The 16,994-nt window shown below is 39.1% G+C and overlaps 1 protein-coding gene across 1 annotated transcript in view; it reads right to left on the reverse strand.

The window, feature by feature from the left end:
* The window catches only part of TTBK2 (tau tubulin kinase 2), a 127,957-nt gene that overhangs the window by 1,803 nt on the left and 109,160 nt on the right, over window positions 1-16,994 (reverse strand). The window contains exons 14-15 of the mRNA XM_052646402.1: window positions 7,456-8,729; window positions 4,427-4,914 (exon numbers count right to left, since the gene is read on the reverse strand). Coding sequence (XP_052502362.1) covers window positions 4,452-4,914; window positions 7,456-8,729 — 1,737 coding nt within the window. The 3' untranslated portion in view covers window positions 4,427-4,451. The remainder of the gene's footprint in view (window positions 1-4,426; window positions 4,915-7,455; window positions 8,730-16,994) is intronic.

Below are 16,994 nucleotides of genomic sequence, written 5' to 3' on the forward strand. Positions count from 1 at the left end.
CATGTGAGGACTACCACAGTGGTTACATGCCTTAATCCTGAATACTTTGTTAGAACACAGATGATGTTCTGCAAACAACTGTCTATAGTACCAAACTCAAGAAAATTAAACACAGTTGTCATCAACCATTCTATCTCCTCAGTGATACAGGTGCTGAAATATCTCTCCTTTAGGCAAAGTCCCAACACATGTGTGGCAAATACACATAAACAGAAATGGGCAGATTTTAAAACAGTGAATGCATATAACTTAATTCCAAAACATATAAAGATGACAAAAGAAATAGTTCCCTAACATATGTCACGCTTTGATATCAAGGAATGAAAAAGTTTTAAAATGTGAAAATTCTGACCTTCAAGGCTAAATCTAGACTTATCTACAATAAATGTGTTTTCAAGTAGCCAAAGTAAGATGCATTTTTCCCTTAAGTCACTAAATTCTGAATTCTGGATCCTTTTTCTCCTATCACCAATTCTAATGTTAGATTAAGAATGTAGTTCCTAGAACAAAGAATCCTCTGCTCTTGAGGGAAGAAGCATCTGTTTTTAATTCAAAGCTATTGGATAAAAACTAGTTATGGTTTTAACTCTCTGTGTCTAGGTTTATAAAACATGCACCAACATTTTTCCTTGTCAATTAAATATAACCATAGAACCATTCACATAAAAATCTGTGGCCTGGAAGGAATCTCTGATGGTTACAGAAGAACCTCAAGTTCCTGTAGTGGCTAAGAGTGATACAGAGAGAGATACTGCACCCTAGTCCACTGGATTAGTAAGCAGCTGAGATTTGTTTAGTGTTTCAAAGCAAACAATACAGAGTGGATAATGGCAACAGTGGGTCTCAATTACCATTTTGCTAGTTATTTAGGACTTGATTAACTTGCACCTTAAAAAAAAAGTTTCACTTCATAACATGCAACTTAAAAACAGAATGTAACTATGCTGCTGTCAGCAAGGCCAGCCTGCACACCACAGTTGAGAGCAACAGTGTCTATTTAAGACTCACCATTCAAGCATGTTTATAATCTGTGCTTTACAGTTAAATTTGATATGACCCAATTTTCATTCTTTGTTCACTATACGTTAAAGTTAAATGCCTTTAAGCTGTGCAAAAGACTGCTGTGTGGAATTTTAATATTTCAAACAATCTATACACCCTGGAGATTTGGCAGCATAATTTAGGAGTAAGCTACCTAAATAGACTGAGCTATGGCTAATTTCATCTTCTGCTCCACCCAAGTAATTCCAGAGACTGGACAAGGGAGGGTAAGGGCAAGTGTGACAAGGTAACTAACCATTTTGTTGTGACAGGAGGATCTAGGAGGCACTTGGTTTTCAAAAGGTAATTTTAACTTCTTCCGCATACTACTATTAATATAGTTTGGCTTGACTTTAAAGGATAGCCAAGTCCCTCATTTTAGAATAACCAAACTGGTTCAGAATTACTTGGGTGACCTATGTCACTGAAATGCGAAATATGCCACCACTAAAACAAATAATAAATTTAACAAGAACAATAACAACAAAACCCAATTCATTTTCTGTATCATACAGAAATAAAAACAAAAACCAAAACCCTTGTGCCAAAAGTGCTTTGCTCAGGGCTGCCAACTTCTCTTTTTAGCCCAAGACATCTAAAACCATAGAGGTTTTTTTTTTTTTTTTAAAAAAAGGCAGAGTAAATCACTATACAAGACAGTCCTTTTAAGTGGATATATTGATACATGAGATATAATTAGTCTTTTTTGAAAGTGTCTGAGCAGAAATATCTTTGGTTAACTCTCTTTCTATGTGCAAAATAAAACATTCTTACATAGCAAAGTTTTCTCTCTCTGGATCTTGAGTTTGTCAGTGCCATTTAGGAAAAGGGGCAACACAGTGGAAAAGTTGGGAGAAAAACGGAAGGACTCAAGAAAGAGAGAAAACATTCAGCTGCCATGTTGTCATTACTATCAGGTTTAACTTCTAGCAGAGAAGTGCCCGTAAGAAATAAAAGAGCACACTTCATACAGTTTGCAGCCTCATCAGTTTTTCGAATAGTTACCACAAGCACATTTCTGATTAGAGGGGTCGGGATTTAAAGCTGGCTACTTTTAGCACAATTTTGCTAATACAACAGGAAAAACAAGATAATTTCTTAATTACAGATTACTTCTTACCTCCACCCCGCCCCTGACAAAGTGAGATGAAAAGAGGAAAGCAGAATGGTAATTTTTTAAGAGATTAAAAAAAAAATCTATTTATAGCAGACCCATGATTATCAACCCAGTTTATCCACTCTAACCATAGGAGAGAATTATGTGATTAACATGACAAACCTCTCAATCAGTATTACAAGCTGTCCTAGTACTTTTTCCCCTATTAAAATTTTTTTAAAATGAAAATTAAATAACCTATCTTGGCCTGTTAAAGACTGCCAACCTTTGCACTATATACAAGGAAGGCAAAAAGAATCTGAAGTGTCACATGCCAAGAACAGATTTTCAGAGATGAAGACAGGCAAGGCCCAAGTGTACACGAGGCACACAGTAAAAAGCAATCTCACCATCTGTGACCTTGAAATTACAAATGGAGAATGAGAAAGAAGGAGTTTATATAAGCATAAGTTTCTCTATATATTTATAAATATTTATATAATTTACCATGAAGACATGCAAGTAGTGTTTTAGCAACTATTATACAATATAATACAGAAGGACTGGTCTTCCAATGTTACAGTTGCTTTAGTTAAACAGCAAATATGTCTTATCTACTGCATTCCTCTGTAGTCTTGAAACTGGAGGGAAATTAAGATTCCACATTATGCTACATTTCTTATGGGAGACCATATATGCCTCAATAGTGTTTTGAGTTTTTTGTTTGTTTTTTTCAAAAAGCTCGACACAGATAAAGAGAACAAGAAAAGTTCAGTCAGTGCAGCTTCAGGGCAGCTTTGATGCAGCATTAGAATATGTTCACTTGGTGAGGAAATATCTTTCTTTTTCTGTTTTCCAATTCAACCATATTAGGTTTGGCAGCAAACACAAGGTCAAAGCGAAAACACAGATGTTTGCTAGAAGGCAGATTTCAACAGCAAGCAGACCAATTTACCTGACCTTAATGAGGTCTTTACAACACAAAAACTACAAAGTATAAAAGAGCTCATTTAAAAAATCTAGTCTAACGTAACTTTGATTGATTCCTCTTAGCAAAGAGTGAGATCTGAACAAATATGATCCTCCTTACGGCTTTATAAATTAAGTGTAAATCAGGTCAAGAAGCCCAAATATTCAAACTAAAACACAGGAGAAGCAGGTAATAAAACCTTAAAAGCTAAATACTGACCCTAAATTTATTTCCTCAGGTACTCATTCCTTATTGGCTAAACATATAAAATACAAAGTTTGATAATTTTAAGCCTCATAGTACCTAATTTCTTCCTATGTTTCTTTCTAAAGCTCTCAAAGCATAAAGTCACATTCCACAGTGATGTCCTTTCCTGGTACTGTCTTGGAGGCTGACAGAAAGAGCTGGTACCTAGAATGTGTAAGGAAGCAAGGTCTGCTACTCTGGTCAGTGTTCCTTCCACAAGGAAGAAACAACAGAGGGAAGAGGGTTCTTCTATCTAGAAGAGTATTACTCTACACTCTGTCCCTCTCCCTAAAGCACTAAAGCCTGCAAAGTAGTTCTATTTAGACTTTTCCTTCCTTTACCTAAGTTTCACCAGTTATTTTTCACAATAAAAATATACTAAGAACTGTTGCTCCAAAGATAAATATTAGGAGATTAAAAATAATTGGATTTTACATTCTTAGCATGTGCTGCTAAAAGCATATTAGAATGTGTTAAAATAAGAGAGACTGGATCAGGTGCAAACACTAACTTTAAAAAATGTGAAATCCAAGGAGGGTACTAGGAATGACTCAAAGTAAAGGTGTGAACTCTCAATACATTAGATAAACACACCAGCCCAACGTACCCAAGCACTGGCTCCCCAGCACACACTTCCCACATACTCTTAATATTGGACTTAAAATTTGACTCTCCAAGGTTGGGAAGCTTGGAAAGCAAATACTAGAAGTTTCACTTTTGCTATATAATCTTTGAGTAGAGCCTTAAAAAAAAGCAGGCCATACCCCTTAAAATCCCAGTCTACCACCTACCTTCAACATTTTTGTTTGGAAGGAATCTAAAAACTGAGAGCTCATTTAACCAGTTTCACCTCCTTCAATTTCGCTGGATGGCCCCTTCCTATGCAAAGACACTGATTCCTGATCTGCTTGCTGCTTGCCTTAGGTAATTTCTTATCATATATTTATATCTTCTTATAAATAATTTATCATGTTACTTTCTTTTGTGAGAAAAGATCAACACTGATTTTTTTCTTTTTTAAACAGACAGTACAGGGACACACATGCATCAGATTTAGGAGGAAGATCGCACACCTTTCAGAGAGACGCGGCCCAGCTCCTATCTGCTGAGTTTACTGGCTGACTTACTCTTCCCTGGCGGGGCTTTAGCGCTGGCTGAGTGGTGGTGGAAGCTGCCGGATCCTTTCAGGCCATTCTTGCTGGGTTTGCAATGCTCCTGTTGGCAGGACCTCCTGGAGGAGGAAGATCCCGAGTGGCTGGGAGGTGACTTGCTTCTCCCCAGATGTGGGGATGAACTCCTCTGGTCATGGTGGGGCCGTCCAGCCCGAGATGGTGAGGAACTGGATGTGCGAGGCAAGGAAGAGCTTCGAGGAGAGGCACTGGGGCTCCTGCGAGGGACAACTGGACTCTTGGGTGGTGTTTTTGGATTGTGAGGGGTTCCTGGACTCTTGCACTGCGTAGTGCTCCGGGGTTTCTGAGATCCATTTTGAAGAATTTGGGCCAGGCGGGAGAAAAGGTCTGAGTCAGAATTGCTACTCCCTAGGACTTTGTATCTGCGGAGCCTTAAAAGAACAGAGAATAATTAGTTTCATTTTAATTCACTTCAGTTGAGACTAGAAAGTCACAGTGCTCCCAGTCATAATATGTATGTGTGTGTGTGTTAGTCGCTCAGTCATGTCCGACTCTGTGACCCCATGGACTGTAGCCCACCAGGCTCCTTTGTCCATGGGATTCTCCAGGCAAGAATACTGGAGTGGGTTGCCATTTCCTTCTCCAATATGTAATATGTATGATGTGAGTCCAAATCAGGAAACAGAGGATGCAGAGTTACTCTTCCATGTATCAGTTGTATAAACCCTGGACAAGTTACTTAACCTCTCCCAGCTTTGAATGTGAATATTATCTCACAGGGTTACTGAGCAGTCAAGTGCTGTAAAGTACTTAACTGGATGTCTGCCATCCAGAAACACTACATGTTGTTGGTCCCCTTCCTCTTAGAGCACATTAGCTCTTCCCATTTCAGGATTTACTTAATGAAATGTCTCTAGCATGTTAGCACATTAGAGAGAGTAAACTATTTTGTTTAAGGCTTCTAGGACAGGAATTCTACATGCACTTATGCAAACATTAAACTCTACAATATGTCTTCAACACCAACTATACTCACCAATACCAGGAACTGCAGATAAAAATATATTTCAACTTCTTTAATAATTTCCAAAAGAAAAGAACAGTCACTGGTTTCTCTGGGCCTCAGTTTCTGCCCCTCACAATAGCTCAGTTTCTGCCCCTCACAACAGCCTGTGATTCAGGAGAGCTGGGTTTGGGGACTGATTGCCTCTCTTACTGGCAACCAAGCTTGGGCCCAAAATTCCAAATATAGAAAATATTCATATGAATAGCATGTCTCCTCTGCCCTAAATGTCTTTCTGTCTTGGCCTATCTAAAATCCATTCAGTCTAAGAATTTAAACCTCAAACTGCTGACATGCCACTCCTTACAGAAGGAACCAGAAGAAAAACTTCTAAGCTGTATAGGCACCTCAGGATGCAGGGGACATATATAGCCACATCACCATCATGGGTCAGAACAAGTTACCGTTTTTTTTTTTCCTCTAAATTTTCTCTCCTCTTTCTTCCCCATCATCTACCTATACTGACAAATGACAGGAATTCATTCTGGTTAAGCCTAACTTCATGGATCTTATAGTAAAACTAGAAGAATGGAGTAAGACAATGCCTCTGTGCCAGGACCTGTATGGGAAAGCTGAGTTCCCACTGAATTCCCCGAGTTTCAGGCTGGTCAGCTGTGTAGTATCTGACACAATGCCACATCTTTGGCTTTGTTATCAAGTTACCAAGTTCGTTCTTCTGAGGGACATGCAAAGTTCTAAATAGCAGATGATAATTAAGATTTGGACTTGAGCTGCAGTCCAAAGCAGCTCAAGCCATAGATATTCTATCTCTATTAAGCACAGATGCCAAGCAAAAGAGAAGCGGGCGATGTGTGAATACTGTTCATGGAATCATCTTTTTAAAATGTCTCAGCTAAATGACTGCTGCTTATTCATCCCCGTTTTTCCTGTTGAAGTTTAGTCCCATGGTCATTTCAAGTCCAATGTTTACCTTCGAACCTGAAAGAAACCCTAAGGCAAGTCAAAACTGAACTTTAGTAAGGATAACAACTTCTGCTGAGTAATGATACAGATAGAACCTCACTTTAATATACTTCAGAAATCTTTGTAACAGATGGAGGCCTATTGTGTTATCTAAAACAGGCTATAATTTTCATGTAAATTTATTTTGATGTTCACTTTGCTTTTGTTAAAAGACTATCCTTTCACTTTCTTCTCCAAGGGTTTAGACCATTCTACTTTGTGAAAAGTGAGTAATGGCTCCAAGGAAAGCACTCTTAATTGGTTTATTACTTCCCAATTATTTTCCCCTCTTCAAAATAAAATCACTCCCTGGTCAACTACAAATAAGAATATTTCAATAAACAAGCATACCATACAGTAAACATTAAGGCAATATCTTCATTATGTATGGTTGTATATATCATCAGATGTAGGGAAACTCCCTATAGGATTTTTTAAATTTAATTCATTATCATCAGATAAATATATCAGATAAATATAACTGTTACCAGGATCCATTCGTCAAATTATAGAGAAGTATTCTTCCCTAGAACTTGACATCATAATGACATCTGTTATAACGGGATTCTGATTAGACAAAACTAGAAAATTACCAACTATCTCATTAAAATGGACTGGGGAAGAGAACCTTTGTCGCATGCTATAAGCACTAAACAAAGTTCTTGACATATGCTACCAGATTTCCTCCTCCCCAAACAATTAAGCAAATGTTTTACCCATCTTTCAGATAAGGAAATTTGGGTTCATACTACTAGAAAGTGGGAGAGCTAAGAATTAACTGGGATCAAATTGAACACTTCAGCTACACTGTGCTGTACGGCTTGGGAAAGACAGGGAAGGAAGTAGATGATCAGAAGCAGGCAATGAAGAAATGAAACCTCTGACATAATCAAGCAGACACGGAAATCATGCTGCACACTTAACAAAGGCGAGGACACAGCATTACCTGGCTTCTACTCCAGGCCTCACAGGTGGTTTTCCGGGTGGTGGCCGAGGCAAGAACTGAGATGGAGCTGAGCTATTGACTTGATCTGTGTTGACCCATGAAACTGGTCTTGGAATTTTGCTCTTTTTGGACTGGGAGATGATGGGTGCCAGAAAGCTGTCTTCAGCTGACCTGCTCAGGTGTGAGTCTGCAGCCAGTCTTGAAAAGGGGGCGAAGACTTCCTCCTCGGAAAAGGGAGCAGGAACAGCGGTTAATCTCTCCTCTAGCAGTTTATCAGAGGCACTTGAGAGGTCCCCAAGGAGAGACCTGAGTTGCCTTTTCTCCACCAGGAGCTTGACGAGGTCTGGCTGGCAAGCTTTCTTTTGGAGGAGCTTTTCTTTTGCAGAGACTGGAGAGGATGAGTCAAAAGTTGAGTCTGTCTCTTGTGCTAGAACAGGGATTCGGCTGTGTCTAGTTACAAAGGATGACCTAACCACATCCTTCCGGGATGGGGGACAGTGTTCATTCTCTGAAACAGGATTAAATAGCTCTCCATTTCTAGGGGCTATTTTCTCTCTCTTACCCTCTTGGTGCAAAAAAGTAGAGAGGTCTCCAGAATGACTGGGCAAGTCTTCACCCTTGATGTCATCCTCCTTAGATATCTTACTTTTTTGCATTGCTGCCACCTGGCCTATCTGCTCTTCAACATATGGGTCAATAACTCGTGGAGATACTTCTGAAGGTCCAACTGCCAGAAGTGTCATTATCTCCTGATTTCTGTCTTGATTTGGCACCACACTAAAAGTCTGTGTCTTTGTCACATCAAGAGGTTCAGTAGTAGCTGAGTGATCCCTTTCCATTGTTATCAAGTCTCCTGGGAGAGGGGAGATCTCAATATAATGCTGCCTTTTACTTAATTTCTCCTCTTCATTATCTGACCCTACAACAATGCTTTTCTCTTCCAATTCCCTAGGGAGGTCCTCAAATTCTCTCATAGCCAGTCTGTTATGGTCAGGAAGGTCTTTTGGTCCCAGGTCTTGGGATCTGTCATACTCTCTAATATTGGGTAACATGTCATGACCAATATGATCTATCTGAAGCCCCAAGTCTGTTCTGCTTCCTCCACTAGGAGGTTCGCCCTCTATCACGACCAAGCCAGAGAAGTTCTCCCTTGGAGAGTAAAGTTCCACAGTAGGCTCAATGGTATGAGGGTCTTTCTTTTCTGGCTGCTGACCATAATGAAAACTTCCTGAAGTCGACTGTGTAGATGCCACAGAAGGTCTTGGAATTGTAATCTGGAGAGAGAGGAGAAAAAAAGTTAAATGCAATCATGTGGAATTATAAATGATCCATGAGTTGAGACCTGACAGCTCAAATTCTAATTTTTTCTAAGAGGAACACAGATCCCAACTGGATTTGCCCAACTCATGCTTCAAGTGAATAATTCTGAATACAAATGCATGGTACTCATGTTCCCTTGCTCGGAAACTGTACAGGGTAGCCTTCCTCTAAGCTCATCTCTGCCCTTTCTTCAGCCTGCTCCGTGCTCTGAAGAGTGACTTCTATTGCCTGCACTGTCCAGGCTCCCTTGTCTTCTGATTTCTGGTTGTGTTTGCCCAATGGGCAGCACCAACAGAGGATCAGAGAATTGGAGGCGAGAAAGATCTGGATGTTACTTCTCCTGGCTTCCTCCTGAGGGACTGCAGCTTTGCTGGTACATTCCAACACTCCTGGCCACAGCTTCTTTTACGGGGGACCCTCTCCTATAGATATGACTCTTTCCAGGTTCTGCTAACTGCCCTCTTCCTTCTCTTTCAGGACTCAGAAAATTGAATGGCTCCCTCTATTTCTGTTCCCGTTGGCTCTCTCAAACTCTACCCACACATCTGTAAAAAGGTCCTTTCATTAAATTTTCTCCAAGTCCCTTTGAGTGTCCCAGCTATTTCCTGCCAGAATCCAGATACAGGATCCTAAGGAAAAATTATTGGGAAATTATTTTAAGTTGAAAAACTCCAAATTCACATGCATTTATTGTACCCATAAATTCTGCCAATCAATATTATTGATATTTTCCTATAAGCAAACATGAAGATGTTACCAATGTTTTGTATCTTATTTAATTTTTCTTAAGGTCAAGTTTATGATAAAATGAAATTCTACCATCCTTCTACAGAGGTCATTTCAATTCTATATGAATAAGTTTCAATATTTAGTAAGAATGTCCTTTCTTAAGGACACCTACATCTTTACATTTATTAAAATGTGTAAGGAGGCAGAAAATGTCAACTACATAAACTGGTAAGAAAAAAGCCTTTTTGAGAAAGTAATTCAGATCATTTAATGAAGCCCATTAAGCTCTAATAATACTATGGAAATTGGTCTGAAATCAAAGTGAAACGAATTTGGAGCTGACTGAACGGGAGATTTCACTTAGACCCCACCTCTAGTCCAGTGACACTTAAGAAATCCATTTGGCTGGAGTCAGATAAGTTGTTCATTTCTGTTTCTCTGTGTGTCAGGAATACTGTCAGGTTTAAGAACGTGCAAAGCTTGCCCTAAGCCCAGCCCAGGGAGAAAACACCTTACTAATGTCCTGGAGTAGCTCCTAAATGGAAACAGTGTCCTGCTAGGCTCTGTCAGGTTAATTCAAGACAGGCTGAGTTCAGACATGACCTCCCGATAAGCCCACACCTGCAATGAGATTGGGAAAGAGGCAGCAAGTGCTATTGCTGCTGTCGCCCTTCAGGAGGTCACCTTACACCTGCACCTTTCTTTCATTATACTAAAGGCAGATGGCAAATTTCTAATACTTTTAAAAATGATTTTGAAACTAAAATTTATAGTTATTTACTCTTAAAAATTCTCAAAATTCTCCAAGCCAGGCTTCAGCACTACGTGAACTGTGAACTTCCTGATGTTCAAGCTGGTTTTAGAAAAGGCAGAGGAACCAGAGATCAAATTGCCAACATCCACTGGATCATCAAAAAAGCAAGAGAGGTCCAGAAAAACATCTATTTCTGCTTTATTGACTATGCCAAAGCCTTTGACTGTGTGGATCACAATAAACTGTGGAAAATTCTGAAAGAGATGGGAATACCAGACCACCTGATCTGCCTCTTGAGAAATCTGTATGCAGGTCAGGAAGCAACAGTTAGAACTGGACATGAAACAACAGACTGGTTCCAAATAGGAAACGGAGTACGTCAAGGCTGTATATTGTCACCCTGCTTATTTAACTTACATGCAGAGTACATCATGAGAAACACTGGACTGGAAGAAACACAAGCTGGAATCAAGATTGCCGGGAGAAATTATCGATGACCTCAGATATGCAGATGACACCACCCTTATGGCAGAAAGTGAAGAGGAACTAAAAAGCCTCTTGATGAAAGTGAAAGAGGACTGTGAAAAAGTTGGCTTAAAGCTCAACATTCAGAAAACAAAGATCATGGCATCTGGTCCCATCACTTCATGGGAAATAGATGGGGAAACAGTGGAAACAGTGTCAGACTTTATTTTGGGGGGCTCCAAAATTACTGCAGATGGTGACTACAGCCATGAAATTAAAAGATGCTTACTCCTTGGAAGAAAAGTTATGACCAACCTAGATAGCATATTCAAAAGCAGAGATATTACTTGGCTGACTAAGGTCCATCTAGTCAAGGATATGGTTTTTCCTGTGGTCATGTATGGATGTGAGAGTTGGACTGTGAAGAAGGCTGAGTGCCGAAGAATTGATGCTTTTGAACTGTGGTGTTGGAGAAGACTCTTGAGAGTCCCCTGGACTGCAAGGAGATCCAACCAATCCATTCTGAAGGAGATCAGCCCTGGGATTTCTTCGAAAGGAATGATGCTAACGCTGAAACTCCAGTACTTTGGCCACCTCATGCGAAGAGTTGACTCAGTGGAAAAGACTCTGATGCTGGGAGGGATTGGGGGCAGGAGGAGAAGGGGACGACAGAGGATGAGATGGCTGGATGGCATCACTGACTCGATGGACTTGAGTCTGAGTGAACTCCGGGAGTTGGTGATGGACAGCGAGGTCTGGCGTGCTGCGATTCATGGGGTTGCAAAGAGTCGACACGATTGAGCGACTGAACTGAACTGACCTCTTAAAAATTACTTTTTAAGACCTGAGAGTGATGGTGATAAGAAAAGCAGATATGAAATGGTACTAAATACCAAATAACTAGGGAGATGACTATGTTTACATTCAAAATAAACCAAGTCTTTTCATTATTATATGTAATTTCAAGTACATTAGCCAAAATGAAATCAGTATTATTTACAAAAGTAACTCTCCATTGGTCTTCTAGGATTCAAGTTAGGAAATCAATGTACTTTTGAGCTTAATTCATCTGAATTCAGGATACATATGTATATATATGTATGGTGTGACAAAAGAGGTGATAATCTTGTATACAGAAAAGATATATGAACCACCAGACAGAAGAATTAATTTTCTTGAAAAGATTCTGAGCAATTATGATAAACTGCATAAATTACTGTCATATAATATTTATATTGCACTTTAATTTATAAAATACTCCTAAAATCATTTTTACTGATTCCATTTCATACCTGCTTGGTATTTTAATTGAGTACTTCTACTAACACAAATTTCACAAATGAAGAAAAATACAGTAAAAAAAAAAAGGCAGGGACAGGATTCTAGGATTTTGAAAGTCCTTCTTTCAAAGGGAAAGCCTACTGACTTGTACTACACACTCTTAAATGAAGTCTTGGAAACTGAGTCTGAAAAATAAAAAAAAAATCCACAAAACATTAAGATGAGCAAAACCAAAGATCAATAGCTGCAGGCAGAAATAAAGAAAGCTAATTCTAAGTATAGATGAAAACAGCTTCCTTAACATTAGACTATAAAGAGACAAAGGCAATTCCTATACTCAGGACATTCCACAAATAGGCTAAATTAATGATCTGCCAGTAAGCCATATGTATCTTTTAAAGGTTTAATTCTCTAATTCACAAACATTTCATTAAGGCACGAATTCAAACATTTCCTTTCTTCTGTTCTCTAATCATATCAGTACACCTTTCTACAAAACTAGAAAATGACCTCAGTCTTTTCCATTTATTTCATATTTTCTTATTTTTATTAATGCCTAGTCCTGAGTGTGACTAATATCAGTCTCACTACTTTTTAGTTCAGATAAAGTAGCCTCATTATTTTACAGTTACCCCATGTTTAGAACTGGCCACACAGCAAGAGACAAACTGCAAATCAACTATTTGCACTTGAACTTACAAATTATCCTTTTCCTTTCCTCTCATTCAAGGATAGTAATGCTATTAAAATAATAAAAACTGTGGTAAATTCAACATCCATACCAAACTGTCTCTCTTCCAAATGAAAGCAATGTGGTATATACGAAATATCTATATTTCATTTTGTTTCCCTAACAAATAATTTAGAAGAGACAGAGGTCATAATTTATGGGTTCCTACTACAGGAAGAATAACTGTAGAATAACAAAGTCCAGGTCTATTAAAGAAATTAAATTTTAACCATTCAAATTTCTTTGGGCTATTCAAATTTCACTGTAGACTTCTTTTGTTTAAAGCATCTTTATATATAATACTTTACACAAGTGCCAAAAACTATGAGTAAAAGTTTTTTTAGAAGTCCCAGAAAAGACACATTGAAATAAGTATTTCTTGGCTGGCCTATAATTATGTATCGCACACATGGCTACAGGATTTAATAGTTTTCAAGCCCCTTCATACAGTATCTATATCTTTCAGGATAGAGCCCAACCCTCCCCAACTTTCACGCCCTATAGGTTTCTATCGTGGCGTCTATCATACTTAAATAGTGAGAAGACTCACTGGGCTCTGGATTCTTGATCCCGAGCGCTGTACCAGACACATAGCAGATGCTCAGTGAAGGTTAACATATGAGTCGATCAACACTGGATGCCTGGGTTCCTTCCATGAAGCCTCTCCTAAGTGACAGTCCAATCTTTCATTTGAACAATTCACAAATGGGCTTTTTTTACTCCCCAAATTGGTCCACCCAGTCTTTAGTCTTTTCTGACTGTTTGTAGATTAAATTACACTATCATATATATATATATATATATGGGTATATATATATACACATATAATATAGTTATATACATATAATACACATAATGTATCACGTGTGTATATATATATGTGTGTGTATAAATAATTCTAGAGATGTAAACTCATAGAAACAAAACTTTTCTATACTTATAATGACCCACATTTCCAGATCAAAAATAGAAATCCATGGTCAGACAGAGGACATTACTCCCTAGTTAATGCACATGCATTCAACTCCCACAAACTCCATTTCAAGTCGTGTCTGACTCTGCAGCCCCATGGACTGTAGCCCACCAGGCTCCTCTGTCCATGGGATTCTCCAGGTAAGAATACTCGAGTGGGTTGCCATGTCCTCCTCCAGGGGATCTTCTCGACCCAGGGACTGAACCTGCATCTCTTATTTCTCCTGCATTGGCAGGCAGGTTCTTTACCACTAGAGCCACCTGGTAAGCAATCAACCAGGTGGCAATCAATCCAAAAAGTTTTTACCTTTCAATACTATTAAAGTCTACATCTGTCAACATATTACATGGCTCATTCACTTTTCAGTGGAAACTTTGAGTAACTCTGTGAGCTTTAATATAGTCACTCTAGGTGTACAAGGGCTCCAAATATTCAGTGGACACTGGAAAAGTCACATGAAGCTACTATTTCAGGTAAGCTGCACGACCGAACTGTCTCTCACATCTTCATTGAGATTTTCACAATTCACAATGCAAGCGCTCATATTTGACTGAACTAATTGCAAAGCCTCCTCACTGGCTGCTGCCCCAGCCATTCTCTCTACATGGCTCGCAAAGACCATGTTACTCCCCTCCCTCAAACCTGGCAGTTTCTTGTCCTGCAGCCCATATACCTCAGCAGGGCAGGCCAACGTCCTTTATCACCTTACTTGTGCAGCTCATCTTCAGCTTCCTTCCTTTGCCTTACCATTCTGGCTTATTTAAATACTCTGAATTTTGGTGTTTCAAGCCTCTGTGCCTTTGTACACTCTGCAGTCTTTGCTTGACACCCCTGCATCTCCTTCCAGCAAATGTATCCTTCAAAGCTCTCTTGTTTTTGAAAGTAATGTATCTTCACCATGGTAAAGACCCTGATGCTGGGAAAGACTGAGGGCAAGAGGAGAACTGGGAAACAGAGGATGAGATGCTTGGATGGTATCACTGACTCAGTGGACAAGAGTTTGAACAAACTCTGGGAAACACTCAGGGAAGCCTGGTGTGCTGCAGTCCATAGGGTCGCAAACAGTCAGACGTGACGTAGTGACTAAACAACAATGGTAAATAAAATCAGAAAATAAGACATAATTAAAAACACCCAACACTGCATGCTCCTGTCCTAGGCAGATTTATTTATATGCTCATTTGTGTACACAGCTCCACCACAATCATCTCATGTGGTTTTAGGTAACTGTTAAGATTCAGGTCTTCACTGTCAACCTAACAGGGTGGTACCAATTGTTTATCCCTAAGGTATAGCATAAAATCTGGAACTTAGCAGACACTTAATAAATTGAAGGACTGAAAAGAACAGAATTAAGGCAATGTAATCAACTGCTGACCTGAATCTCCTAGTACTGGAATTAGTAATTCCTTTAACACAGTCAGAGTAATCCTCTTAGTAGATGCTGACAGACAGATTACAAAAAAATTATGTGACTCTTCTTGTCCTGCTCCCTTCTTGTGCATTATTTTATACCCCCAACCCCTGCTTTCTTCTTCTCAACGTCTGAGAAAAAAGTCAGTGAGTAAAGTTCTTCAGTATATTACAGTCCCCTGATATGAGGAAAGGTTGGTCTGTGTGACTAATAGAATATGGCAGAAATGATGATCACCCTTATAAAAGACAGTGTGGCTTCTACCTTGGTGGAGGGTGTTCTCTCTACCACCAAGCCTCCCCCATCCCTGTTTCTTTCTCTCCTCACTCACTGGAAAAGCCAGCTGCCATGTTAAGTATGGAAAGCCTGAGTGGTGAAGAACTGAAGCCTCTGGCCAACACTCAGTGAGGAACTGAGGCCTGCGAACAACTATGTGGATGGCCTTGGAAGTGGATCTGCCCAGCCCAGTCAAACCATATGATGGTTTTCCTGGCTAAGAGCTTGGTAGCAACCTCATGAGAAACCCTGAGCCAGGCCTAACAGCCTAAGCCACTCCTGTACTCCCAACCCTCAGAAAAGGTGTGAAATAACAACTATTGTTTAAACAGTATTCCTGCCTGGAAAATCCCAAAGACAGAAGAACCTGGAGTGCTACAGTCCATGGGGCTGCAAAGGGTCAGACACACTGAGCTAAATTTGGGGTACTTTGTTACATAGAAATAGGTAACATATAGGTGGTGTTATTATTCTCCAGTCACATTTATACTGTTTGCAAAGTAAAATGAAGCACTGTCTTTCTAAAGGACTGTCTAGAACCAAGAGATCATGTGGTGCAATCCGCCATGATATTCTGTAAGGAATAACTCTTCCATTTCAATATTAAGACCCAAGTCCAACTTCTCCCTACCAACAGTGATTACCCAAAACCGCGTGAAACTGGTCACCTTCTTTCCTATAATCACTGCCATTCGGGCCCAGTAGTCAGACCTTTTTCAGAGCAGTTATTTCAGTCTCCTTCTCTACACTTGTCATTCATGCCAGCTTAATTTTGCCTCTCCATTTGCTAATCAAAACATAATATCTTTCCTATAAACCAAAGCTAAGTCTTATTTTGCTCCCTGTAAATCTAGGTTGTTCAGCATCTTTTTAGAAATGATTAGTAGTGTGTTCAACTTCACAATCATTTACCCTGATGGGGAAAAAAATCTAATTTCCAAAAACAACCCCAAACCAATTTCTTTTCAATCTAGCAAATTTATCCATCTTTCAAAACATATTATCTAAAAATTTTATACATGCTATGTGATGACTAGTGGTTTCATGTGTATGGATAAGGAAAGCCCTCAACAAAGTTCATAAATCTGTGCTAAGAAACAGAATTAAAGAGAGCTGAAGTTGTCATCAGTTAATTTAATATGCTAGCTATATTTAAAATACAGATAAACTGTGCCCTGCCTATTTTCATAGTTCTTACATATTTTAAGATACCAGGACATTTTCCTTTCACATTATCATAACAAACAAGCAGGCTTGAATGAAAAAGATATAAACTGTTTCCCATCAGGATATGTCATAATTTAAAATATTCAGATAGAATGGTAAAGTGTGTTTTATCATACTTTCTAAGCTAGAGCATATAAACAAAGCTACAAAAGATCTAGAGAGACTAACTGGTAGTACTCCCTATTTAATACGTCTGCAGTTAAGTTAGGGAAGTAATACTATCTGCTTGCAAAAGTAAACTCTGAATGTAGGCCGCAAGAAAAGAACCAAAATATATTTTTATCCCAAGCTCCCAAAAATGAAGGAAATGATAAGTTCAGCACCTTAGATATAAGTGTATAATTGATGCAGCTTGTATTTAAGAGACCTT

Source organism: Budorcas taxicolor, chromosome 10 (genome assembly GCF_023091745.1).
Source record: "Budorcas taxicolor isolate Tak-1 chromosome 10, Takin1.1, whole genome shotgun sequence".
Lineage (NCBI taxonomy): Eukaryota > Metazoa > Chordata > Mammalia > Artiodactyla > Bovidae > Budorcas > Budorcas taxicolor.